We start from the raw sequence: 25,098 nt of genomic DNA, 5'->3' as shown, positions 1-25,098 counted from the left end.
CATCTATAATATAGATTCTATATTGTGAAGGTGTTCAGATGTTTGCTGTGCCTGTCCTAAAGTTTGAATATTATTTATATTATACCTAAATCTATTGTTGGGGTTACTTTCCTGTGGTGCAACTCTTTGATTGGGCATAATTTTTGGTCTATTTCTATTTTCTTGTACGTTTGTACTATATCTATTGTAGTTCTGAGGTGAGTAACGGTTGTCGTAGTTCTTGTGGTTGTAGTCTACATATTTTCTTTGCGAATTTCTTCGATAATATCTATCCTGTTCGTATTCTCCATTGGAATATCTTGAATATCTTTCGTTTGGACGAAAATTGTTTACGCGTCTCGTCATGTTATTCTCCTGTCTAATGTTATTGCCCTGCAGAAATATATTTCTTTCTTGAATAGCCCATTCATAGGCTTCTTGAAGATTAGTAGGCTTCATAGCTCGAATTGTTCCACCCAGCTGTCCCCTCATGACTGATAAAAAGGTCTTTAAGCAGCTTCCTGCGAATATGGATTTCTTTGTCTTAATAATGTCAGAGTCAGTCTCTTTAGCGTCCGTGTATTTAAATAAGGCTGACTTAATTTCTGTAATTTGGTCGAAGAGTTTTTGTACTGACAATGGCTTTTGGACCAGTCCGTGTAGTTCAATCAAAAGTGTTTGTTCATCTCTTTTGTCAGAGCAGTGTATGATCAAGGCTTCCTTGATCTCATTCCAATTGAGTCCAGCTTCTGATGCCGTAAGGGCATCATTAGCTTTTCCCACTATCTTATTTCTAATTGATCTTAGCAAAAATTTCCCGTACGGCTTATTTTCAGTACCTTTCTTCGACATTTTCCAAAAATTCATTACGTTTTTTTTGCGTCACCGTCATATTCGGGTAGGAATCTAATTGCGTCCGGAATACGTAAGAATGAAAATACATCTGCTGGATTATTTGGCACAGAGTTTGGGAAATCCATGGTGGAATAGTTGCCTTGTGGTCGTACAATTAGTTGATTTGGTTCCATTACGGTTGGCGAACTGTTATTTAGCTTAGTTCTACTTATAGTGTTAATGTTAATATGGTGCTGTGTAATTCGTGTATTGTTTTTTTACATATAATTAATTCTATTAAGTGATACTTATGCATGTATGTGTGATGTGTTGATATTCTCTTTTCTTTTGTGGATGTGAAATTTGAGCTTTGTAGTTATATCAGGATTGCAGTCTAGTTGTGCTGGAACCACCTCGCATGTAAATGAATTGAACAAGCCACTGTCGGAACCGTATAGCTACCCAGCTTCAACACGCCACTTGCAGTTCGAGCCAAATTGATTGGACCTGGTTTACCTAATCTAATTGTGCTGGAACCACTCACTCATGTAAATGATATTCGATTACCAGCCTTTACAGTCGGAACCGTATAGCTACTTAGCTTCAACAACGAACTTTTAGTTCAGGAGCCAACCCTGGTTCTGACCGAGTATGTGGCTTTAACTAATTTTAGAATATTACAAATTTTCTATCTACTTTCTTATTTCATGTAATAAGCTTATATTCAGATTATTATTCTTTTTTATATATATATAAATATACGTTAATTTACACTGGAGACAAATCGACACCTTTTTTTTTTTTCCCAAGGATCCAAACCTTCTTCTTCTGATAGATATGGGCTTTAAAATTTTTTCCAAAGAATCTATGTTTTTTTCTATGGCTGAACTTTTTTTTTAGTCTGTTCCTGTTTTTAAAGCTTTTTTCAGAGGTAGCGGCTTACTTTTTTTTCACATAACTCTAGTAAAGTCTTAAACCAAAAAAAAAAAAAAAAAAAAAAAAACAAACCATTTCTAAGCCCCAAATCTTTAAGAAAAAGTTCGTTTTGTTCCTTGAGGAAAAATCGTGTTGACTAGTGTTATTAGCCGATTTTATTGTGGCTGGACAGACTAACCTCAGTAACTTGTTTGCTCGCGTCCAGTGTTTCTGTCTGAACCGTCGGTTGTTCTCAGAGTTCTCAGAGCCAGAGTGTTGCCGTCGTCCAATGTTCGCCCTAAACATGTTGGATTGGACTACACTCACAGCGTTTGTTTATTTTTTTTGTGTATATTTTTATGCATTCGTACTATATCCATAACTTTTCTTTTTTTTTTTAAATTGTTTTATTTTGTGTAATTTTATGTTGAAATTTATACTTAATACGCCGTTCGCACTGAACTGAACGAATCAATTGTACTTTTTCTTTTGAATTCTTATTTTTCTCTTTTCCTTTCTTCTTTAATTTTTACATTTTCCCTTCTTTGTGAGTGAGACAAAAAAGTGACGTCACCTAGTTCACGGCGTACCAAATCTAAGGCGTGCATGTGTGAGGGAGACAGATAGTGACGACACGCAGTCAACGAAGTCCCAAATTCGAGACTGTACCGCACTGTTCGAACCAGCAATATGGTTAGCGTGTGAGACCGAAAGAGACGGAAATAATCACACATATAAGTTGGCACACAATTTTCTAAGCATTCTTCTCAATTTAGTTACTTTTTATAACTTTTACTTTTTAGTTTAATTTATGGCATATTTCACATCCACTCATAAAATTATACACTTTTTGTTCCACTTACGCAACTTTTGATTCTTTTTGGTTCTTCGTTTCACATAGGAGCAAGATTCGAGCCTTTTCGGCTGCGTCAGTTATGTAATTGGATGGTTTTCCCAAAGAAACAGCAGCAATTTGTAAATTGGTTTTCTTTTTAATTTTAAATTTTTGACCTTTTTGGAGACTCTTTTATTAGTCTCTGGTTCGTTCTGCTGTCGACAATCGAATGAATGTCAGAAGTTGAACACCTGGGCTTCTTCCTTTCTCTTCTCCGTTTTGGCTTTATGTATGTCTATTGTTTAGGCAACTCTAGCCAACAACTTAACAGTGGGGTCTTCTTATAGTGTCCTCGTTGGACATTAGCTTAGAAGGTATTGGCTGGAGGCATCTCGGGAAGAGTGTAGCATGTAACTCGCGGGGTTTCAATTCTCTTTTCGACTACGGCTTTGTCTGTTCGTTAGAAACGAGCAGAGCGAGCTCGAGACAGCTCAGCAGATGCGCACAGTGGGCTTTATAAATTATAAAGTGAAAAAAGGTTCAATACATTTTTTTTTCATTTTCAACTTTGAGTGCTCATATCTCCTAAACTCAAATTATCTTGAAAATTAGATTCGCTAAAGCTCTGGAATATTTTCTATTAGATGTGTACATTTATTTTATTCAAAGCGTTCATAAAATATTGACGAAGCCAAGCAAGCAGAGGCAAAGGAGAATGGAAGAAGTACCCCGCGCGCCAGTACCATTAGGCGTCAACTGAAAATTGAAAGAGCATTTGCCCTCATCCAACATCTTTATATTGTATCGTCTTTGATTATACACACCGCTCATCGCACTGGCGCCATCATAACGTTAAACAATCACTGTTTTTGATTGCCAGATACATAATTTTGTTATTTGGTTGACTAAATCTGCAGCGCCATGTTTGTGTGCTGGAAAAAAGCCTACAAACGATTCTTTAACTTCTATGTCAACTGGCTGTCCATTTTACTACCTACATATCGAAGTTTAATATCTTCCAGGCGTTAAGCTGCAGCTACAAATTGTCTGGGTCGGATTTATAGCTGCATTTGTCAGCTTTTCAAAGTTCTATGCAACCAGATATAAGGTACTTACGTTATGTAAAAAATAGAAGCACTACCTCTGAAAAAAAAACATTTAAAAAAATACCAGATTTTTAAAAGTTCTTTTAAAAAAATCTATAAAAAAAATAATTCGTTTAAAAATTAAAAATCCCGAAATCTATCAGAAAGTCATTTACAGCGTAAATGTCGTGTTGACTACTGGTGCTATTGCAAAAAACAGAGAAGCTCTAATTTTCTGGAGTATATGATTTTCAAGTGTGGTCCCCCCGCACTCAATCATTTCATTTTGGATTGTTGCACTCAGATATCTTGTAGATCCTAAAAAAGCACAATTAAAAAAACAAATTGAAACAGAACAGAATAAATATAAATGGAAAAAAAAATACCTTTAGGCATATCCAAAACTTGCCGCAACATGTGATTATAACGGACAAAAAATTTCCATGGTACCCTTCCTCACTTAAGTTTTCTCGATGTCCTCTTAAAGCCAACGAGTTCTTTGCTAGGGTTAGTATGACATCGAATAACCTTTTAAGAACCATTTTCCGAAATGACGCTTCTTTCAGAATTTCATTTTCAAAATCCTTGTCGACAGTATCAATTTTCTTCCAAATTTCATACACAGCACATGTTTCCGTATGGCCATGCTTTTTAATTTTTTCTGATAAATGTCTCCAATCCATTACTCCTTTGAGAAGCAAACAATCAGCAGGGTTCAAAGTACGCAGCATCCAGTAATTTAGAATAACACAGCCAGAACGATGGACTGATCCATATTTAGAAGTATAAAAAGAGTAGTAGGATTTTAAGAAACATCTGCTCTTCTGGTGGCCTTCTTTTGGAAAAGGCCCTGGTGGCTGTAAAGTCCCCAAATCAATAAATTGACGTTTTTCATGGTCAGTTAACACCTTGTTTGTAAAGTTTTCCAAGTCATTGGAAGATGGATGGATCACGTTGTCAAACATTGATGCGGTCGAGGGTTCTTTCGCTGTTACTCATGCTATGCTGGAAAAGTCGTCGTTGATATGTTCGGCGACATCGGCGGTGGTATCTTTAACTGAATTATGTCTTGGGCTTGACGGGGCATATTTTCTCCGAGACGGACCGACTGCTCCTCGACCAAGAATTTGTATTTACTGTAGGATTATCGGTGTACCTGACAGGCTCAGGTGCCCAAGGCATCGACGAAGAGATCGAGAAAATTGGCGGACTTTCAGAAGTCCCCTTTTCGAAAATTAGTGCTGCCTAACAAAAAAAATGTATGTGTATTAAAAATAAGTGAAACTATCGATGATTTTCCGATTTAGTGCTGTAAAGTCTTTAAAAGTCAACAACTCTAGCTACAACAGCTGTTGGGTACAATTTTACTGAAATTTTAAAAGAAATTTATGAAGTTGGTTTTTTTTCATGCTCTTCCGAATACGTTGCTATATAATACACCAAACCGAATGCCGATTTGCCCGATCAGCTGTTCCCTCCCGCAACGAAATCGGCCGCTGTCAAAGAAACGTCAAAACAGTCGCGGGTCGGACGAAAAGTGCAGAAAAAATAAAATGAGGTGCATAAATAATCGCAAAAGACATTGAGAACGAGCGCTTAACAAACAAAACAGAAACCCGCATATGTGCACAACGGCTGTCCAGACCTAGGAGCAATGGGCGATAAAGCAGAGCCAACCACCCCTGCCCCGTCCCCAACGGAGGAAGGACTAGCATCATCTGTCGGCAATGCTGGAGCCCCCGGCAACAGCACAAATGCAAAGATCCTGATCATTGGGGCAGGAATGGCCGGCCTCTCGGCGGCCAACCATCTTCTGCAAAACGGCTGTGACGACTTCCTTATTGTTGAGGCGCGCAGTCGGGTGGGTGGGCGCATTGTGTCCATACCACTCAGCAATAATCAAAAGGTAGAGTTATGTAACCATCCCAAGAAAGCACAATATTAAATCCCTTAACAAATGTGGAGCACACATTTGAAAAAGCGAAGCGAGCATGCTATAAGCAGTTCTTCGTCTGCCTTCGTACTCATGGATTATAGATTTTTCAAAGCATTGCGCAGTCCGTTGGTGCTATGCTTGGAACCAGAGTTCTGTCTAGTTACTAAGAACTTGTGCATTAGTTATGACTTTGTCAACGAGTCGTTATACAACTGGCACAGCCCATGCCAATAGCCAAAAACTGTTAGATAAGATATGACCATTGCTGATTCAAGCTAACGATGACGTTCCAGGCTAGAGCCCTACATTTCGCAGATTCCTACTGGGCTGACGGGGCAACGATCACGTAGACTCGTGTAAGCTCCTCAGCACACCCCTTGAACTAATAATATATGAACATAGTGCATAATTGTACCCACTGCAGATTTCATTAACAACCGCTTTCTTTTATTTGCACAGATCGAGCTGGGCGCCAACTGGATACACGGCGTCCTGGGTAACCCGATATTTGAATTGGCAATGCAGCATGGTCTAGTCAGCGTGGTGAATGTACCAAAGCCTCACAAAGTCGTGGCCACCACCGAAGATGGGCATCAAGTTCCTTTCAGCATACTGCAGGAGATCTATGAGGCATACGTGTGCTTTCTACGGCGCTGCGACGAGTATTTCCTGTGCCAGTACAGCCCCCCGCCGGACATACATAGCGTGGGCGAGCACATAAACTACGAGATCGAGATCTATCTAAGCTCGGTGCAGGACCCGAAGGAGAAGCGCCTCAAGCAATCCATATTCAACTGTCTTCTCAAGCGAGAGACCTGCATCACGGGCTGCAACAACATGAACGAAGTGGATCTCCTCGAACTGGGTAGGTTGTCGAATCGGGTTCGTTGCTTGCCAAAAAGATCGACGAGTAATTTACCTTTGCAGGCAGCTACACTGAGCTACAGGGCGGCAACATAGTTCTGCCCTCTGGCTACAGCTCCATACTGCGACCGCTGAGTGGCCAGATACCGCAGCAGTCCATTTTGACCAAGTGCCCAGTGAAAAGGATTCACTGGAAGCGGAAAAAGACATTCACAGGCCTGGAAACCGTCGACGAACACTCGGAGAACGAGGACTCGGACGATTCGGAGAAAACCGTCACAGAAGTACCCACAGCGGCTGGTGCCCTGCGGGGAGCCTCCGTCGAGTCGAACTCCAGCAGCAATTGTGATTATCCCACGGGCAATGTGCGCGTGGACTGCGAGGACGGACGCGTCTTTCACGCCGCTCATGTGATATGCACAATACCGCTGGGCGTGCTCAAGCACACGCACAAGACCCTTTTCGATCCGGAACTGCCGCAGTTCAAGCAGGAATCGATTGAGAATCTCATGTTCGGGACTGTGGACAAGATATACCTGGAGTATGAGAGGCCGTTCCTTAGTGCGGACATATCGGAGGTGATGCTGCTGTGGGATGATGACAAGCGTGACATGCACACCTCCACTGAGGAGGAGCTGGCCAGCGAGGCCTATCTTAGCAAGAATTGGTTCAAGAAAATCTACTCCTTTGCCAAGATGACGGACACGCTGCTCCTGGGATGGGTTTCTGGGCGCGAGGCCGAGTATATGGAGACTCTCTCTCACGAGGCTGTGGCGGAAAAGTGTACTGAGATCCTGAGAAGCTTCCTGCAAGATCCGTATGTCCCGAAACCCAAGCGCTGCGTGTGGTAAGCTCAAAAATGTCTCTTGATTGATTTACCTTTGCTGAATATTTTGACTTCTAGTACCAGCTGGAAATCGCAGGACTTTACTGGAGGGGCCTATACCTCCATACCTGTGGGAGCCACCCAGGAAGATATTGAAAACCTGGCCCAGCCCCTGTATGCAACGCCGCAGGCCATGAAGGTACAGCCCAGTACATGCCGCGAGATATCATTATAACCCTAATCTGAATATCTATGTCTATTCAGCCCGCCATCGTGTTTGCTGGAGAGCACACGCATTCCAGCTTCTACTCCACCGTGCACGGTGCCTACTTGAGTGGACGGACAGCGGCACAGTATCTACTGGCGAATGATGAGCCCGATGAGATTATAATGGAGTCTGACGGCAGCGACCTCAGCGCCTGGATTCAAGGCATCGCCCTGGACTGAGAACATCATAGACAACAAATCGATATTGTATTATAATTTATATTTATTTATTTATGTTACCGATTAACTTTTACAATTCTTGAATGCTTTTTAGCTAGTGATATTCCATTTTTCCGTTTAACATTTTTCGCACTGTATGTAGTGTTTTTAGCGTATTTTTGTACGTCCTCATTGAGCATTTGTTATATTATATGATTGTTTTATGATGCAATTTTGTTTATAATTTATATGGAACCCGCTTGTACAATACTATAAATAAATTTTATAATATAGCTGAGCTGATCAATGTGCGGCCAACACCAACCAAGCAACCAACAGACCGTGCACTCCAAGCAGCTTTCACTGTACTTGAACGAAGCACGAATACAAATATGTGTGCACAAACATAAAGTTATTTAGAAATAATTACCGAATTATTCATAAGTAGAACTACTTACTACATACATACATACTATATAAAATGCCTATTTTTGTAAACTCATATTAAGATATCAAAGATTCGCTTTAAGTTAGGATTGGACCAGGTGGCCGCCCGCCACCGGAAATCATGCATGAGCAATGACTCCAGGAACACCGATGGCCACAAGTGTAAATTCAATGTAACTATTGTTAATGTTAACTACGTTGCTAGCTCATTTGTGCAATAGTTTAAACGCATACCTAGTATACATAGTTGATATTGAAAAATCCGTTTGTTTGTATCTTCAAATGATCAATGTTTCGACCTGTTCGCATAAAGTGAATAAAGAACACGCTAAATTATTATATACACAAACTTATTTCTTTACCCTTGCTTAGTTTTTTATATCAAAATCAGTTGAAATTTGACTTTCTGAGCTACAGCTTTGGCAAAATTCTGGTTTATTCTAAAAAAAAATAGGTGAAAGTAGCGTTTGTCCACAAGTTATTTATGAATGTCGTATATTGTATATCAAAAAACGGTAAGTTTAAGATTAGTATTAAAAAAAAAATGAAAAAGTAAACTCCTTCGAGCCGGATTTGAACCAGCGACCTATGGATTTCTATTGCAAATGTTTCGAACTACAGTCCACCGCTCTACCAACTGAGCTATCGAAGGTTGCATTCTTCTCGCGCAATTGTCGGTTTTGGTTCCGAGCCAAAAGAGACGGCAAAAAATATAGCTATCGTGCAGTGCTGCCAGTATTTTTGGTTTTGGGCGCAAGTTTTTATACCGTACTCAAAAAAGAGTTAAGGGGTATATTATATTTGTGGTAAAACTGGATGTGTGTAACGCATAGAAGGAAACGTTTCCGACCTCATAAAGTATATATATTCTTGATCAGCATCAATAGCCGAGTCGATATAGCCATGTCTGTCTGTCCGTCTGTCTGTTTGTCTGTCCGTCTGTCTGTCCGTCTTGTTGAGTGCCTAGATCTCAGAGACTATAAGAGCTAGGGCAACCAAATTTGGTTTCCAGACTCATGTGATATCACACTGCTACAAGTGTATTTCAAAATTTCGCCGCGTTCAGTGTGCGAGCAACCCCTAGCCACTAACCATACAGTACAGACCTTGGAACGTACGCTGCAAACTCAGCTGCGCCCCTTTCGTTGTATGAACTGGCACATCTATATACTGTATGGTTAGTGCCCTAGCTGAGGAGATGTAGAATATACATTGTAGATGTAGATAACAGATGTAGCAAAAAAATGTAAAATTAAAATTTTTTTTTTGTAATTCTAAAATTCTAAAAAATCATGAGTACGGGTATAAGTAGAGTCGCGTCCCCAGAAACGACTCACACGTTCCTTCTCGTTTGTTTTAAATTTGAGTTTACATTTTATGTAGCTTTAACATATATTACGCATTTTCAAGAGGAATTACAATTACAAGGAACATTAGCTGGTATTGTTGAACAAATTTCTGGTTTATTCTGGTATTTTTCGACTGGGTCACTTTATTCGTTCGTGAGCAAATCGTGGTGGTTTTTTAAAATTTGGTGAAGAGGGCGCTTTTTGGTGACTTTCCCTCTTTTTCGGGGTGTGAGACGCATGTTCCTAACGGGAACCGTAGCAACAATTAGTCTACTTCATCGTGTGACTATTAATGATATGATTTAACAAATTAATAATGGATATTTTGTTGGTACTCAGCGGACTTTTGAAGAAAAATATTCGGCACTATTTTCTTATTTTATGGTCGCGCCAACATTTTTTTGGACTTTGCCCAGAAAACCACCCCAAATGGTTACAGAAAATTTCGAACGATTTTATTGGTTGAAAGTTGAAAACGCGTAAGGTAAACCGTTACTTTTCCAACGGATTTTATGTCGAAGTCTTTTTTGGGTACAAAAAGAAATTATTTATTTTTGATGATAGATTAAGTGGAGGCCAAGTCGGGTCTGGCGTGGATTTATATGGCCAAATGAATCTGGCGGACTTCCAAGATAAATATAAATGTACTATCCCACTTCAATACCTAATTTTCTCCGATCACAGGAACGCTAGAATGTGGGCTTGGTTTGGCTCATTTTTTAACCAAACAATTGTATAACAAATACATGTAAGCAAGTAATAGCGTAAAATAATAGTAAAAATAGTCCGTGGAGGGAGGAATCACTCCAGCTTGTAGCTGTTGACATTCTCCAGGCTAAAAGGTATCCTATCTAGGGCCAATTTTGACGCACGCGACATTTTCCGACGGGTTATCTCCCTCAATTAATTGGCTTGAAATGAAAATAATTCCCTTTTACCAATAAATACTGAAACTGTACTTAAATTTCAACCATTTTTCATTGGTTGGTGCTGGTTATTTGGAATGTAGATTCATTGTTGCGCGTTCCCGTGATATACATTTGATTTGTATGAGAATAATTTCAGCAACATGGGGAAATGAACTGGCAGAATTGTCCTGCAACTTTGGCACGAAATGAGCAACAAATTTGAATACCTTGGGAAAATGGATATTATAGAATAGAGATATTGTTGGTAATTTCATGCTTCAATTAATGCAGAAACTACTCAGTCTCTGTTTTAAAGATATTAACGAAATTTTGCAGCTTGCGGGTACCAATAATAGGTATTTATAAAACACAAAACACATGAATTAATAGGTAAAACACATTTCAATCTAGGATAAACTCATTATTAATGTTTCAACGGAGCTTGGAACAACAAATTTAACATCAATTAAATTAAATACGGTATACACAGGTCCATACACATAGAAGAAACTTGGTTGACCAGCAATGACGTGACGTCACATTTAGTCAAAATTTTTTGAGCAAATTGCATAAAATTATATGTTTAGGGCTGAAAGGGCCAACTAGCTAATAATATTAAACGGAATATCAAAATCATGGAATACGATTTCAATCAATAAAATTTAACGTTAACCCATTGTCGACCAGGGGGTATTTAATATTTCCACGAAATTTATATTACTATAACATATTTTACGGATTACAGGTGAAACACGTTGGTGGTCATTTTTGTTTTGTAAGTAAAGAGGAGGATGGAGCTACAAGGATCCTAATCAAAAAGTATTATTTTCCGCGGTTTAATAAAGGGTGCTCCACTTTTTAAATAGAGGGGTGTTAAGTGGGTTAAGCTCGCTTGTTTCTCGGTATATACCGTATATTTGAAAACGTATTTCTGACTCTTTCCAGCTCCAGCTCTTCGCCAGAAGTTGTTTAACGAATACAACAGTTTCGAGTTTTGTGCTGCAAACGTCAACCACATCAATCATCCGCAACATGTCCTACCACAAGCCAGAAGCCAAGACCGTTCAGGACCTGAAAGACTTGGCCCAGAAGCTTCGCATTCATTCCATCATCTCTACTCAGGCCTCCAAATCTGGGTAAGTGTACGCCCAATCGAACCATTTACAAGCATTATGTGTGTCCATGGAATATAAAAGTTGTGCACCTTGCACTTGTTGCGCGACCGGCAAAGGTGACCCTGCCAGGCTTGAGTTTCCAAGCCACGTGTTTTCGTCACTGGAACGTCGTTCCCTTACCAGATATTATACACTTTGTCGAATATGTATGTGAACTTTTTGCAGTGCTTTGCAGTGTGTGTGTGTGTGCGTTTGAGCTGCTCGCTGATAAGCCCCATTTGTGCTAATTGCTTAATTTTTATAGCTGACCTTTGCCGACCTTGAAAGTTACTGTCTTTGTCTAACTGCTTTGCGGGCATTTTGTTGTTGGTTGTTGTTCGTTTTCTGCTTTAAAGTGTCGCCCCAACGCACACACACACACACATGGCATGCATTGCCGGTTCAATATCTAGTGTTCGAAAACTCATGGGGAAAGGGGATAAAATCGAAATAAAACTAAAAAAAAGATAAACGAAGATTGCTCTAGCCCTTCAGATAAGAAAACTTCTATTGCTTCTCGTATTTTACTTCGGGGTCTTGTGCGAGATAAGATCGCTCTATAGATGACCTTTGCCGGCAAGATAACCCGAGGTTTGGTTGGTTCGTCACGACTTACGATATGACCGATTAGACCCTCTTAGAGGTGACCAGCCCATGCCCTGCCCGGTGTGTTTAGCGCATGCTGATCGAAAGACAGTGAAAACTACTGATAAATGAGCCAGACCAAGTGACGCGACACTCAGGATCACCTTCAATAGTACTTGGAGTTGCTGGAGGGGACGGACGACATGCAGTCGCAGCGTGTAATTTGAGAGTTTTGTTTTTTGAGATTGGTTTATGCTAATGTAATACCAAACCAGACCAGACCCCAATAGAGGTTAAGGTCCGAGAAACCGGTGTGGTAGATGTGTACATTCACTCGAATATCACCCTAGTTGTTTGTATTGGCGATAATGTTTATTTATATATATGTATGTATGTATGTATGTATGTAAAGACGAGCCCCCCTTTGCCGAGTTGCGTTTTTTTTGTGGTTGGAGCTTTGCCAAATCGCAGAACATTTTGTGGACGATTCCATTGGTCTTTATCTATGTATAAATATATCAGTATCTGTCCGATTGATTTGTTGATGGAATACCATTGAAATCTCGCCCTTGGTATAAATCGTTTATCTATTTGGGATCTTTATTGGTCTGTCTGCTATCCGGAATTTTTTTGTGAAGAACGATAGCCGTTTTTTTTTGTTAAAGATAAAATATAAAAATAACTTGACATTTGTTCGTTTTACCTCAGACATCCCACATCATGCGCCTCGCTGGCCGAGATCATGTCCGTGCTGTTCTTCCAGCAAATGCGCTTGAACGTTAAGCATCCCCGGGATCCATCCAGCGATCGTCTGATCCTGTCCAAGGGACATGCTGCCCCCATCCTATACGCTGCCTGGGCCGAGACTGGCCTGTTCCCTGTGGATGAGCTGAAGAATCTGCGCAAGATCGACAGCGATCTGGAGGGTCATCCCACACCTCGTCTCAACTTCATTGATGTGGGAACCGGATCTCTGGGTCAGGGCGTGGCCGTTGGTGCCGGCATGGCCTATGTGGGCAAGAACTTCGACAAGGCCGATTATCGCACCTACGTGATTGTGGGCGATGGCGAGTCCGCCGAAGGATCAGTGTGGGAGTCGCTGCACTTTGCCGGACACTACAATCTGGACAACCTGTGCGTGATCTTCGATGTGAACAGGCTGGGACAGTCGGAGGCCACCTCGCTGCAGCACCAGATGGATGTGTACAGAGACAGGCTCGAGGCCTTTGGCTTCAATGCGTTGGTTGTGGATGGCCACGACATCGACGAGCTGTGCAAGGCCTTCCACTGTGCTGCCAACACTAAGAGCAAACCGACCGCCATCATTGCCAAGACCTTCAAGGGCAAGTACTTCCCCAACATTGAGGACGTCGACAACTGGCACGGCAAGCCCCTGGGGGACCAGGCCGACAAGGTGATCAAGCACTTGCAGGGCCTGATGGTCAACCCCAACGTCAAACTTTCGCCCAAGAAGGTGGGCAAGACGGGCCTAGCACCCGAGGTGGACATCAACAACATTAAGCTGTGTACTCCACCCAACTACAAGCTGGGGGACGCGGTGGCCACGCGCTTAGCATACGGCACAGCTTTGGCCAAGATCGGAGCTGACAATGATCGTGTGATTGCTCTGGACGGCGACACTAAGAACTCGACCTTCTCCGACAAGCTGAAGAACGCCTTCCCGGAGCGTTATATCGAGTGCTTTATTGCCGAACAGAATTTGGTTGGTGTGGCCGTTGGAGCCGCCTGCCGCCGTCGCACCGTGGCCTTCGTTTCGACCTTCGCCACGTTCTTCACGCGCGCCTTTGACCAGATCCGCATGGGCGCCATCTCGCAGACAGATGTGAACTTTGTGGGGTCCCACTGTGGCTGCAGCATCGGCGAGGATGGCCCCTCTCAGATGGGACTTGAGGACATCGCCTTGTTCCGCACCATTCCCGGCAGCACGATCTTCTATCCCTCTGACGCTGTCAGCACCGAGCGGTCCGTCGAGCTGGCTGCCAACACTAAGGGCGTCTGCTTTATCCGCACCTCTCGTCCCAACACTTGTGTGCTCTACAACAACGACGAGCCCTTCACCATTGGACGCGGAAAGGTAGTGCGCCAGAAGCCCTCTGACGAGGTGCTCCTCATCGGAGCTGGCATTACTTTGTACGAGTGCCTGGCCGCCGCCGACCAGCTGGAAAAGGAGTGCATCACAGTCCGTGTCATTGATCCGTTCACCGTGAAACCTCTGGATGTGGATCTAATTGTGGAGCATGGCAAGCAGTGCGGTGGCCGTGTGGTTGTCGTCGAGGATCACTACCAGTAAGTAGATGCCATTCCTTCTGCGGAGAACTTCTCTTGCTAATACGAATACGATTCTCTTGCAGGCAAGGAGGCTTGGGAGAGGCTGTGCTCAGTGCCCTGGCCGAGCATCGGAACTTTGTGGTGAAGCATCTGTTTGTGCCCACTGTACCACGCTCGGGTCCTCCAGCGGTTCTCATCGACATGTTTGGCATTTCGGCCCGCAACGTTGTCCTCGCCGTCAACTCCATCTTGAAGAAGTAAGGAACCAACGGCCTACTCGCTAAGAGCCTTCAGCTGAATTTCCATTCCACATACAGGAAAATCCCCATACACCATTCCCCCCACCTTCACATCTGCTTACTTATTCCAATTGTAATATCAGAAATAAATTCGTTTTGATACAAACTAATCAAAAATGTAGGGGATGTATTTTAATTTTATTTTACTCAATTTACCGAGAATGGGAATTCATTTTCACTCCCATATTTGCGATCAAATGAAATCAAACACAGTTCCTGTTTCTTCCTGTTACTCTTATTGGATATTTGAAGATCAAATTAATGTTCACATGGAGTCGCTTCAGTAGATGTTACATTGAATGTTCTTAGGAACGAATAATGTTTTACTTTTAGTTATTATTATATATACTTGAATATTTTTAGATCGAATTCACGTTCGGGCACATACATACACAACAGACTGTGTACCATATGGACTACGAGTATATGTACATATATGTATGTCCAAAGACAATACTTATATTGTCTTTGGTATGTCGATAGGGCTGATTAAAGCGTTTCTTAGAAAAATAACATTGAATGTTAAAGGAAAACAAATACTGATCTTCTTAAAAACAAATAAACAAAAAACAAAAAAATGGACTCGGATTGTCAAACCGATATGTGCGGGCATGGCTCACTTCAGAATTAGCTTCTTCAAGTCCTCCATGCTCAGGCCTCCACCAGCTGACGGCCATGCGCTTTGGTCTGGCTGGAGCACGACATTGGAAATCTCCAACTTGTAGTCCTGCAAGGCCTTGATACGCTGCTCCACGGTGTCCTGGCACATGAAGCGGTAAATAAAGGTGGGCTTCTGCTGGCCGTAGCGGTAGATGCGATCCTGCGCCTGTCGCTCCAGTTGCGGGTTCCAGTGCAAGTCCACCAGCAGCAAGTGGTTGGCCACATTCAGGTTGAGCCCAACACCGCCAGCGGTAAGGGAGAGCAACAGCACCCGCTTGTCATTCGCCACTGTGTTGAACTCTTTGAGGACCTCTTCGCGTTGCTTGGCATCCATCTTGCCATTAAAATCGAGCGTCTGCCAGTCACGTTCCTGCAGATAATCTTTAATTACATCTAGAAAAGATGTCCATTGGGACACAACGATGACCTTGTCAGTCGTCTCTACGAGGATCGACTGCAGTTTCTGAATGACTATTTTCATTTTGGCCGACGACTGACTTGAATTAAAAATTGGATTTTTTATATTAAGCAGTCGCATGGCTCCGGCCAAGTCGCTAAGGACGTTTTCGTCCTTTTTCTTAATATTATCTCCTTTAGTTTCTTCGGTTTTGGGGTATAGGGGTTCTTCCTTCTTAATACATTCGACTTTTATCTTTAGTTCCCCTTCTTGAGGTTCTTCCTGGGTTTCTACTTTGTCCCATTTGATATTTTCCACCTTTACCTGAGTCTGGATTTCTTCCTTTTTAATTTTCTTTTTCATTTCAGCCTGCTTTGGTGCTGCGTCGTCGGAGCTGCAATCACCAGCTGAGTAGTTTTCCAACTCCTTTAGTGCATCTATCTGCAACGAGCCGCCAACTTGCCGGACATCCGACCTTAGATCATCCATGGGCATGGCTTCATCCATGGACAAAAACATCTAAAAAAAGAAGAACGTTCAATTCAAGAGCCGGTACCCTTTAGCCATCAGGATCTGATATAATCTACCCACCTTAATCATAAGACAGGGGTGGCAGCAAAATTGACGAAGGCGCAGAAGGAGCACCAGAATAACGATTCCCATCACCTTTTCTTTGGGATCGTAGCCAAGCGACCGAAGGAATCGCTCGTATATTTTTATATATTTTTCCTCAACATTATTGGTGATGAATTGTGGCATCTGCTGCGCAGAATAGTAGTTTAAGTCGTTGTTTCCTACCTCGCGCTGCATCAAGAACTGGGTAAAGATTTTTTTTGAAATCGCCGACATTATCTGATAGACCGCCATTTCAGGCTCCGAGAGCTCTACGTTTACCAGCTCGACTCTCAATTCAGGCAGTGGGGGCATGTCCCCGGAGGCTTGCAGCTCCTGTTTGGTGCGACGCAGCATCAGCGGCTTAATAATGAGGCTAAGCCGAAAGTGACCTTGCATGCCGTTGTTCAGATCCTTCTTCCACCGATTCAGATCCGTGAAGTGCGGCACGTTCAAGAAGCGCAGCAGCGCAAACACATCGATGGCCCTGTTCTGAACGGGTGTGCCTGTCAGTGCCCAACGACAATGTGCGCGCAGAAGGTAGACCGACTGGAAGCAGTAAGTCTTAGTGTTTCTTATTATGTGGGCTTCGTCCAGGATGAGGCGTTTCCACTGGACGGCCAGCAGACGGGAACTATTGCCACGTTTCCCAACCTCAGAGGCGACGGTATGGTACGTTGTTATAACCAAGTCGTGGCTTCTAAACTGCTCTAAGCTGATTTCATGCCGATTAGGTCCATGAAAGATCAAAACCTTAATGGCATTTGGTGCCACTTTAGAAGCGACTTCCTGGCTCCACTGGTACATCACGCTCAGTGGGCAGACCACTAAAGTGCCCGCGGCCGGATAGGGACCACGTTCATCTTCCTCGTCTTCTTCTTCTTCAGACTCGGCTACATGGGATATCTCAGGACACGGGCGTTTTGGGGGCGGTTCATAACTCTCTTCTGCTTTTTGGTCTTCCTGCTCCTCCTCGTCATCATCATCATCAAAAATGTGAAACTTTGGCATCTTCTTAACTGGCATCCGCTCGAATATTTTACTCCATTTGGCCTCCAAGGCCTTTTTCTTCTTCTCCTGTTTGAGTTTCTTTGCCTCCAGAGAAGCCAAGATCAGGGAAATCATGCTGAGAGTCTTTCCCAGCCCCATGTCGTCTGCCAGGATGCCACCGCAAATTTCCTGCCGTTCCCGGAACTGCATCCATCTCAGACCGCTCTTCTGATGCTTCAGCAAGCCCACCAGCAGGAGCGAGGACTGCTCAGCAAACTCATCTCCACTGGGTGTGGGCTCTTTTGGCTCATAGATGGTCTGTGATGTAGAAAAATACAGTAATAACCCGGAAGAAATCATTCGCTTGATTTGGTTTTACCTTTAGGCTGGAAATAATGTTCGCCTTGTGCTGATAAAACTCAGCGGGAGTGGTGGCGGCTTTGTCCCGATGGCGATTCAGCCCAGAAAACAAGTTGGACCACTTTGGCTTCACGCTCCCTTGAGGCTCGGAATTCTCGCGCTGCTCCTCATCCACTAGCAGAGCGTCTAAAAGCTCGCCTTTTATGAGCATAAGATCATTGTCCTTTTGCAAAATCGCTTTGATGTTTTCCAGCTCCTCACTATGAAGTGCTCCAGCCTCAAGTTCGCGCTTACGCTGCTCCAACGCTAAGACCCTCTTCACATGCTTGTCGAAATCCGTCTTCCTTGTTTGATACTCCGCACTGCTGACGACTATGAGGGCATCTGTTTCATTGGCATACTCTACGGTTATTCAAATGGGTTAATATGGTAGAATATGTGTGTAATTAATTACTTGCCGCTACTAAAATCAAATTTCGTATCCTCCGATTCGTACGAGGGCACCGGCTGATTTTCTATTTCCACATCGTTTTCAACCGTTTCGAAGCACGGCGACAACGAAAACACTTCGCGTGCTTGATCATGAGTTTGATCTTCATCGGAGAGGTCTATTTCCCAGTTAAATACGGAATATCTTAGCGTCTGATTTTCCATGTCTTTCAGCGCTGAACTTGGGCAGCGGAGTGACTGGCGATTATCTTTGGATTGACTCCGCGTAGCTAGAGGGACTTGTACAGCTCAAGGTTAAGAAAATGACCTATAGATTTAGTTGGTTTCATAGCTTACTCTTTGCACGTTTTGGTGGCATTGCATAGCAGATCCGATACGTTTTACACTTGCAGAATACTTGGCTTTTGCGACTTGTTCATTCGTGTTTTTTTGAAGCAGGCCGCGGTCAGTGTTGGTAAGTGACTAAAAGTCAGTGTGACCGCGGATTTATCGAACAAATTTACCATCCAACCCTCAGAAATATACGGAAATAGCATGCTCATTTTCAAAATATACCGCAAATATACCGATGAAAAAGAAATTCTGTTTATATAATAAAATAAATAAGAGAGTAATTAAATGTTATTTTCATTGTTTGAGACCATTCTTTCCTTACTTGCTTAGTTGTAATAATATTAAACATTATAGTTCATCCAAACGAGCTGCATAGCTTCACCTTAACCCACTTAACCCACTATTACCAAACATATATTTTTGAACAGATTGAATTCATATTGTTGCCCTTTCATAACTGACGATAAAGTATCAAATGGTTTTTTTTTTTTTAATTTTTTGAATTTATGGGCGATACCTTATTGGTGGTGAAGCAGTTTCGTCCGTTTCAGAATTAGAGCTCCACTCCTTTGGATAAGCAAACAATACTTCAGCTAACGCTAGTCCAAAACTGGGTAAATCATGGGTATCCTTGGTTGGTTTTCCGATTTCTCAACGATCCTTTCGGTACTCCATCCAACCATCGCAACATGCCAAATCCATGAAATGTATAATTAATTTCAAAGGCTACTGTCAGGTTTTGAAAAGGCTCCGATACGCACATTCACTCATTGAATTGCAGGACTATATTTGGACAGGCTACTATGATGAATTTATTTTCTTCACTTTACATCATCCACGGGAATGAATCTAAAAGCAATCGGACGAAATTTCAAAATTCTGCGGCTCATTCTGACAAAACTGAAACGTATCTAGAGAATACCGCTTATGTTCAAGTAAGAACATCCGAACAATGTGAGAAAGAAACGTGAACAATAATAACCACAATCTTTGGACTCCGGTCTTATTCAGATTGGTTGAACAGAAGTGGAAGTATTCAGTACTGAACCTACCTGCGCACAATGGATGCATCAAGATCTGAGATACTCGTAGATCAGTGAATAGATCGGCACGCACACCCTCACATGTTTTGCAGTGCGTTTGTGTGGGTTGACATGTCTACTGGGTAGGCTCCATCAAACAGGTACGTACACGCACTCTCTCTCTCTCACTCTCTCTCACACAGATACACCTTCGTGTGTAGTGTTCATGAAACTCATAAAAATTAAGACAGGACGTGAACAAAAGCCATCTCTCCTGCTGACCGACAGACCTTTCCCCTCCAGCCATAGGTAAGGCATGGCAAGGCATATGCAAAGCGTGAACGTTTAGGAGTATACGAGAGAGGGGAGTGGCCCAGCTGGTGGGCAGGGGACAGGCAGAAGGTGCGTCTGTATGGGTGTAGGCACATGAGATGGCATCGCATGCCGCCAATTACCCGCATAATCTTGTAATACTAACCCCAACCAAATGCCCGCGCCTCGCCGCACACTAGAGGGCCAATTTGGGTTTCAGTTACGCCTCACGAACCTTTAATTCCCTTTAAACACTGCATTATAAAATATGTACGAGCAGCACTACATACACGGAGATTATCGCCCTCCCACTACATATACGTGTGAGTGGTGCAAAATTAGTAATAACCATAACACTGGAGTGATTTAAATGAATTACAAAATTATTCAAAAATGTGAGACTATTTGATAGGAAAGAAACACTTACACTGGCCATCCTTTGATTTATTCTTGCAGTCTCCAGTCTCCGTTCTCCAGTCTCCATTCTCGATCAGTCGGGTACGTCCAGTCCAGCTTAGCCCGGAATTAATTTGAAAATGTTTATTTTTATCAGGGCTCTTTTGGGGGTTTTTTTTAGGAGACTTTGTTATGTATGCTCAAGCAACAGTTATCGATGCATGTCCGGGGTTGCGTTCAAAAAGAACTGTGAGAACTTCCATGTATTGGAAAACCATTCCTAGTGGAAAAGGAGGCGTGTCAGAAGATTGGATGGGATATTGGGATGTTGTAGTCCGATGAAATTGAAATTGTTTTATATACTTATTTTAGCCTTAAACCTTTTAATTAGCGACTGTGACCTGATAATGATGGTCTTGTCCATTTATCAATCAGAATCTGTATTTGCATCTACTATTGTTCATAAAGACTGGGTAGGATGCGACGGCGAGAAAAGTGGAGAAACATTTTGTGGAGCGACGACAAAAATAAATTTATTTGGGATGATTGTGAAAGGATGTACGACGCCCTAAAGGAGGAATTTGATCCACGCTTCACCAAAAAAACTGTCAAACATGGGGTGGCAATATAATGATATGGTGCTGCTTCTCCTGGTACGGCGTAGGTCCACTTTTCCAGACAACGAACAAAATGAACGCTGAGGAATACAAGTCTTATTGGAGAGTGCTATGTTACTTATGCTGAGAATATGCCTTGCGTTGGTATTTCAACAGATAACGACCCAAGCACACATCAAGGCTTTTGACCAACTTTTTTGAGGAACATAAATTGACGTTTTAAAGTGGCCTAGTCAATCTCCCGACTTAAATCCAATTGAAACTTGTGGGGAGATTTAAAAAGAAATTAGCCAAGTTTTCATTTTCAAACAAGCATAATTATGGGACTGTTATATTCAGTTACAACATTTTTATCTGACACTTGAGTGTACCTATTATTTTGATCAGCCTACATCGACTTTAAAATACAAATGGATCTCTTTTCATTTATAACATTATCATATACTTAAAAGCTTTTTATTAATGAATATTAGTAAGTGGGAACTATTTTAATTTTCAAATATCGAATAAAACTGTTTTCTATTATGATAAAGTTCACGTAGATGTGTGTACCTATTATTATGATCATGTGTGTATATGCATTTAATTTAATAATTATTGAAATTTTTGTGACTAGTGCACTAAACATAAGGTACAACTTTGTAGCACTAGGAATATTAGTATTAACAAACAAATAAACATATGGTATGTAGGGTACGTGTGTGTGATGGACTGCAGCTCCAAGAGTTATCTAATGCTATACAATTTGCCAACGCTTCGATGGACTCCAATTTCAATTGCCTTTTGTGTTCACTTGATCTGCGGTTCAAGACCACATCATCGTCAGGTGACTTAGTAACTGAACAAGCTTGCTGTAACATGTATATGTACATAAATATGCAACTCGTACATATATTATGTATGTATATTCGATTGCGGCATCAGGTTTTGCGAAAGGTAAACGAACGAATCGTGAATCAATCAATTGATTAATCAATAAATCTACTCAACAAAGCGAATCCAAAACGAAAGAGTACAGATCAGTTGCTGTTGCGGCTGGAGTATGACCTGGGTTTATCGACATCAGAGCAACGATGGATCCGATTCCGATGGATTAGTAGGAGGTCCAAAAAAGATACCCCAAACTATAATTGCCCATCTTGAATGCCTTGCCAGTGCCAGGCATTTAAAGAAGGTGAATATTCTTCACCACTCAACAGTCTGCTTTCGCTTAGAAGTTTCCGCATTTCCGCATCTCAAGGTTGAGCTAATGGTGAAGAAACGCAGTTCCACATCGATTGCAACTCAGCGTGATGCACTTTAAGTGTTTTTGCTCTTCCCATTGGACAAACCGGTTGGACGCGCACTTCGTCGGAGAGACAGGCCAGAGGTTTTAGCCAGAGCCAACTTGAACTTGACTTTGCCAGACGCCGAAAGATAGAAAGTATTCCGCTCCACACCCGTACAACACATTCACTCACACTGGCACTCACACTGGCACTCACACTGGCAGAAGGGTAATCAAGAGGGTCGTGGTCGACTGCACTTTACGTCGCTCTTAGTCCCGGATTCGGAGAAACTTCACCTCCAAATCAATTTAAATATTATGGAGCGTTAGCTGTGTCTGTCGCTGTCTGTCGGGAGTCGGAAAACTGTTTTACGTTCTGGAGAGGCTCCAGTCGTTGCTGGTGAGGCATCTGCTTGTTATCGCCTGGGGTTGGTTTGCACGGAGTGTCTGCTGTATTATGGTTGGGTCTGGGGCTACTGGTGTTAGTTTACTGCTCAATTGTCAAGCGATTGTGAGTAATGTGACCGATAAAATGGCATCTGCTTTACGAAAACGACGGAAAGACACACCTGTCGGTTTAATTGCTTAGCTGTTGCTTACTTTCCGAATCAATCTAGAAGGGAATCGAACGAGAACTACGAGATCCCCAAGCGCAATTCCATTTAATCGATCGAATGTCAATATAATATATTGAACACAAAAGTGATATTGACAACTCCATGTGGCGCTCTGGCGCTCAAGCACTATTATTAATTTAAATCCCACTAAGAGATCATAAATCAATGGAGTTGGCTTTGTCTACGCTCATGTTGGCCAACACCAGCTCTGAGTTATCCGCGTCGTGTGTGTTCCAATCACGTTATAGCTTGCTGGCTGACAGGAACATTTCAATTACATTTTATTGGCGGGGACCACACCTGAATATGCTCTACTCCATTGTCAATCATGTTTATTCAGCTCTGGCTTTTGATTACCTTTCATTCCCCCCTCCAGAGCCATCAAAGAAGCCAGAGGCTGTTTGTCTAACAAATTGAATAAATTCTTTCTATGCGAGTGCCCTTTATTGGTTGATTTAATAATTTAGCACTCTGATTCCTCCCCATGTCGATGTTTAATTAATTAGGGCAGACATCAGTAGGCGTGTTGCTACACTCACAGGCGGCGTCATGTGCAAATACGACTATTTGCCGTGTCTAGGGGGATGGCATGGGGATGGGTCGCTGGCAGGAAAACCAATTCGGAGCACTTGATATATATTTAAATTATTTTCTCTGCTCACAATGAATATTCATTCATTGGTTGTGTGCCAAATGGTTTATTTTTTAATTGCATTACCTTCCCAGCGAATCAATTAATCTCCCATCGCATTCGTGCATACAGATTTTCCGCGTTTCCATTTCACTAATGCACTTCCACCAGCGTTGCGGCCATATACATACAACCGTCAGCACGGACAGTGGCCACCACCGTTTTGAGTGAAACCGAAAGCCAGAAAATACCGAACCCGAGTCCTGAGCGGGGGAGCCGAGGCATTTGCTTAACCAGCGAGAGGAAAATGCTAAAAAGAGGGAAACCGCTGTGGCGGCCATAAATTTTATACTATCGATCATTGTCAGGCTGTGAGATAATTTGCAATAAATCTGTGCGGCATTTTAGAATCAACGCTCAGGCGGGAGGGGATCAAAGTATGTAGATGGGGGACTGGACTGGAGCACAGTGGAGCAGATAGGCGGTGCAGTCACCGAGTCGCTCTGAAACTGCATTAAAGAGACCACCACACAACATAAATTAGGATAATTACAATTGCACCCACAAGTGCCATTCGAGCTCTGTCTCTGGCTCTGGCTTTGGCTGTTGCTGCCGCGGGGACGGCAAGAATTTTGATTGCATAAACAGCAGAAAAGCAACAACCACAGCAGCGAGCAGCGGCCACAGCAACGCCAATACTCAGAGTATTGCAAATTGTCCGCAACGGGCGTTCCATTGGAAGTGAAAATAAAAATACAGATCCAATATCCAAATGGTTCGTATTTGAAAATTAGCCAAAAAAAGAATTACAAACAGTGCCAATTACAGCAACAAATACACCACTGAAAGATACCTTGTCACAACGAAGCTTTAGATACCCTTGCAACACATGAGGCTAACTTGGGTCTACAATATTTAGCTACTACTTAAAAAATAAAAAAAGAACAGACTTGTCTTCATCATAATAGCAACGACAAAGTGCAAAGAAATATCGATTTTATTACAATAAAATATAATTTTACTGCGCTGTAGACTATTGGGAACAGTATTAATACCCAGTGAAATTAAATGCAAATAGCGGGTGCCAAGCGGAATTCTCAGAGCTGCTGCTGGCCGCAAAATGTACAATTAGGAGACTCTTAAAATGGCCGCAAAATATTTGGCAACTCCTTGGCCTGCCCGGGACTCAGAGCAGACCAAGCCAGGCCAAACTCAGAGACCAGACATGGCCAGCTTCATGTTTGGCCGAAATTAGTTGGCCAAGCGCTGATTTCTCGTGGCAGCGGGGGCAGCGGAGGCAGGCAGCGGTGCGTATTATGAGCACCGTTCCTGCAGCAAAACAAAATCAATTAAAACGAATCGCTGAAGCAAAGTTCCAGCCGCCTGCGAGGGGCTCATTCATCCGTGACTTTGCACTTTTGCCGGCGTCGGAATCGGCGCCAGCATTGCACTGCCTTAGCGGTGGCTTACTGTGGTTTTGGCTGCTGCTGGCTGACAGGCTGACCGGCTGACCGGCTGACCGTCCACCCGCCTGCCTCTGTGTGGGACTCAGACGGCGCGCCGTTGCGCATGCGCAGAGGTGTTGCTGCTGGTGCTGTCTGGCATTTGATATGCTTTTATATTGTTTTGCATGCCGACTCCAAGCAGCGGCTGTCTGCCTGTCTGCCTGTCTGTCTGCTTGTCGCTGGTTCAATTGCAACAGG

At 42.6% G+C, this 25,098-nt stretch overlaps 3 protein-coding genes and 1 non-coding gene across 5 annotated transcripts; 2 read left to right on the top strand and 2 right to left on the bottom strand.

Moving 5' to 3' along the window:
- Window positions 1–4,972: 4,972 nt before the first annotated feature.
- Window positions 4,973–8,606, top strand: LOC111065463 (peroxisomal N(1)-acetyl-spermine/spermidine oxidase). The gene is made up of 5 exons (XM_022353643.2): window positions 4,973–5,554; window positions 6,044–6,449; window positions 6,512–7,295; window positions 7,353–7,473; window positions 7,539–8,606. Exons 1-5 carry the CDS (start codon window positions 5,303–5,305, stop codon window positions 7,719–7,721), a joined length of 1,746 nt encoding a protein of 581 aa, XP_022209335.1. The 5' UTR covers window positions 4,973–5,302; the 3' UTR covers window positions 7,722–8,606.
- A 99-nt stretch (window positions 8,607–8,705) lies between these two features.
- Trnay-gua lies at window positions 8,706–8,799 on the bottom strand. Its single transcript has 2 exons — window positions 8,763–8,799; window positions 8,706–8,741 (listed from the first exon to the last, which is right to left on the bottom strand). It is a non-coding gene; the product is annotated as a tRNA-Tyr (tRNA).
- Window positions 8,800–11,349: 2,550 nt separating this feature from the next.
- LOC111065461 (transketolase-like protein 2) lies at window positions 11,350–14,848 on the top strand. Its single transcript, XM_022353642.2, has 3 exons — window positions 11,350–11,540; window positions 12,852–14,450; window positions 14,516–14,848. The coding sequence occupies exons 1-3, from the start codon at window positions 11,437–11,439 to the stop codon at window positions 14,691–14,693; spliced, it is 1,881 nt and encodes a 626-aa protein (XP_022209334.2). The 5' UTR covers window positions 11,350–11,436; the 3' UTR covers window positions 14,694–14,848.
- Window positions 14,849–15,071: 223 nt separating this feature from the next.
- On the bottom strand, window positions 15,072–19,288 carry LOC111065460 (transcription termination factor 2). 2 transcript variants are annotated; one of them, XM_041593532.1, is made up of 7 exons: window positions 19,051–19,288; window positions 18,856–18,990; window positions 18,537–18,782; window positions 18,209–18,478; window positions 17,770–18,152; window positions 16,380–17,708; window positions 15,072–16,307 (listed from the first exon to the last, which is right to left on the bottom strand). In XM_041593532.1, exons 3-7 carry the CDS (start codon window positions 18,556–18,558, stop codon window positions 15,348–15,350), a joined length of 2,964 nt encoding a protein of 987 aa, XP_041449466.1. In that variant the 5' UTR covers window positions 18,559–18,782; window positions 18,856–18,990; window positions 19,051–19,288; the 3' UTR covers window positions 15,072–15,347. The 2 variants fall into 2 exon arrangements, with proteins under 2 accessions (XP_041449466.1, XP_022209333.2); XM_022353641.2 differs by having other exon boundaries at window positions 18,856–19,288.
- Between the last annotated feature and the right edge of the window lie 5,810 nt (window positions 19,289–25,098).

The sequence above is a fragment of the Drosophila obscura genome, unplaced genomic scaffold, assembly GCF_018151105.1.
Source record: "Drosophila obscura isolate BZ-5 IFL unplaced genomic scaffold, ASM1815110v1 contig_192, whole genome shotgun sequence".
Classification (NCBI taxonomy): Eukaryota; Metazoa; Arthropoda; class Insecta; order Diptera; family Drosophilidae; genus Drosophila; species Drosophila obscura.
This window is presented reverse-complemented; position numbering and strand designations above follow the sequence as displayed.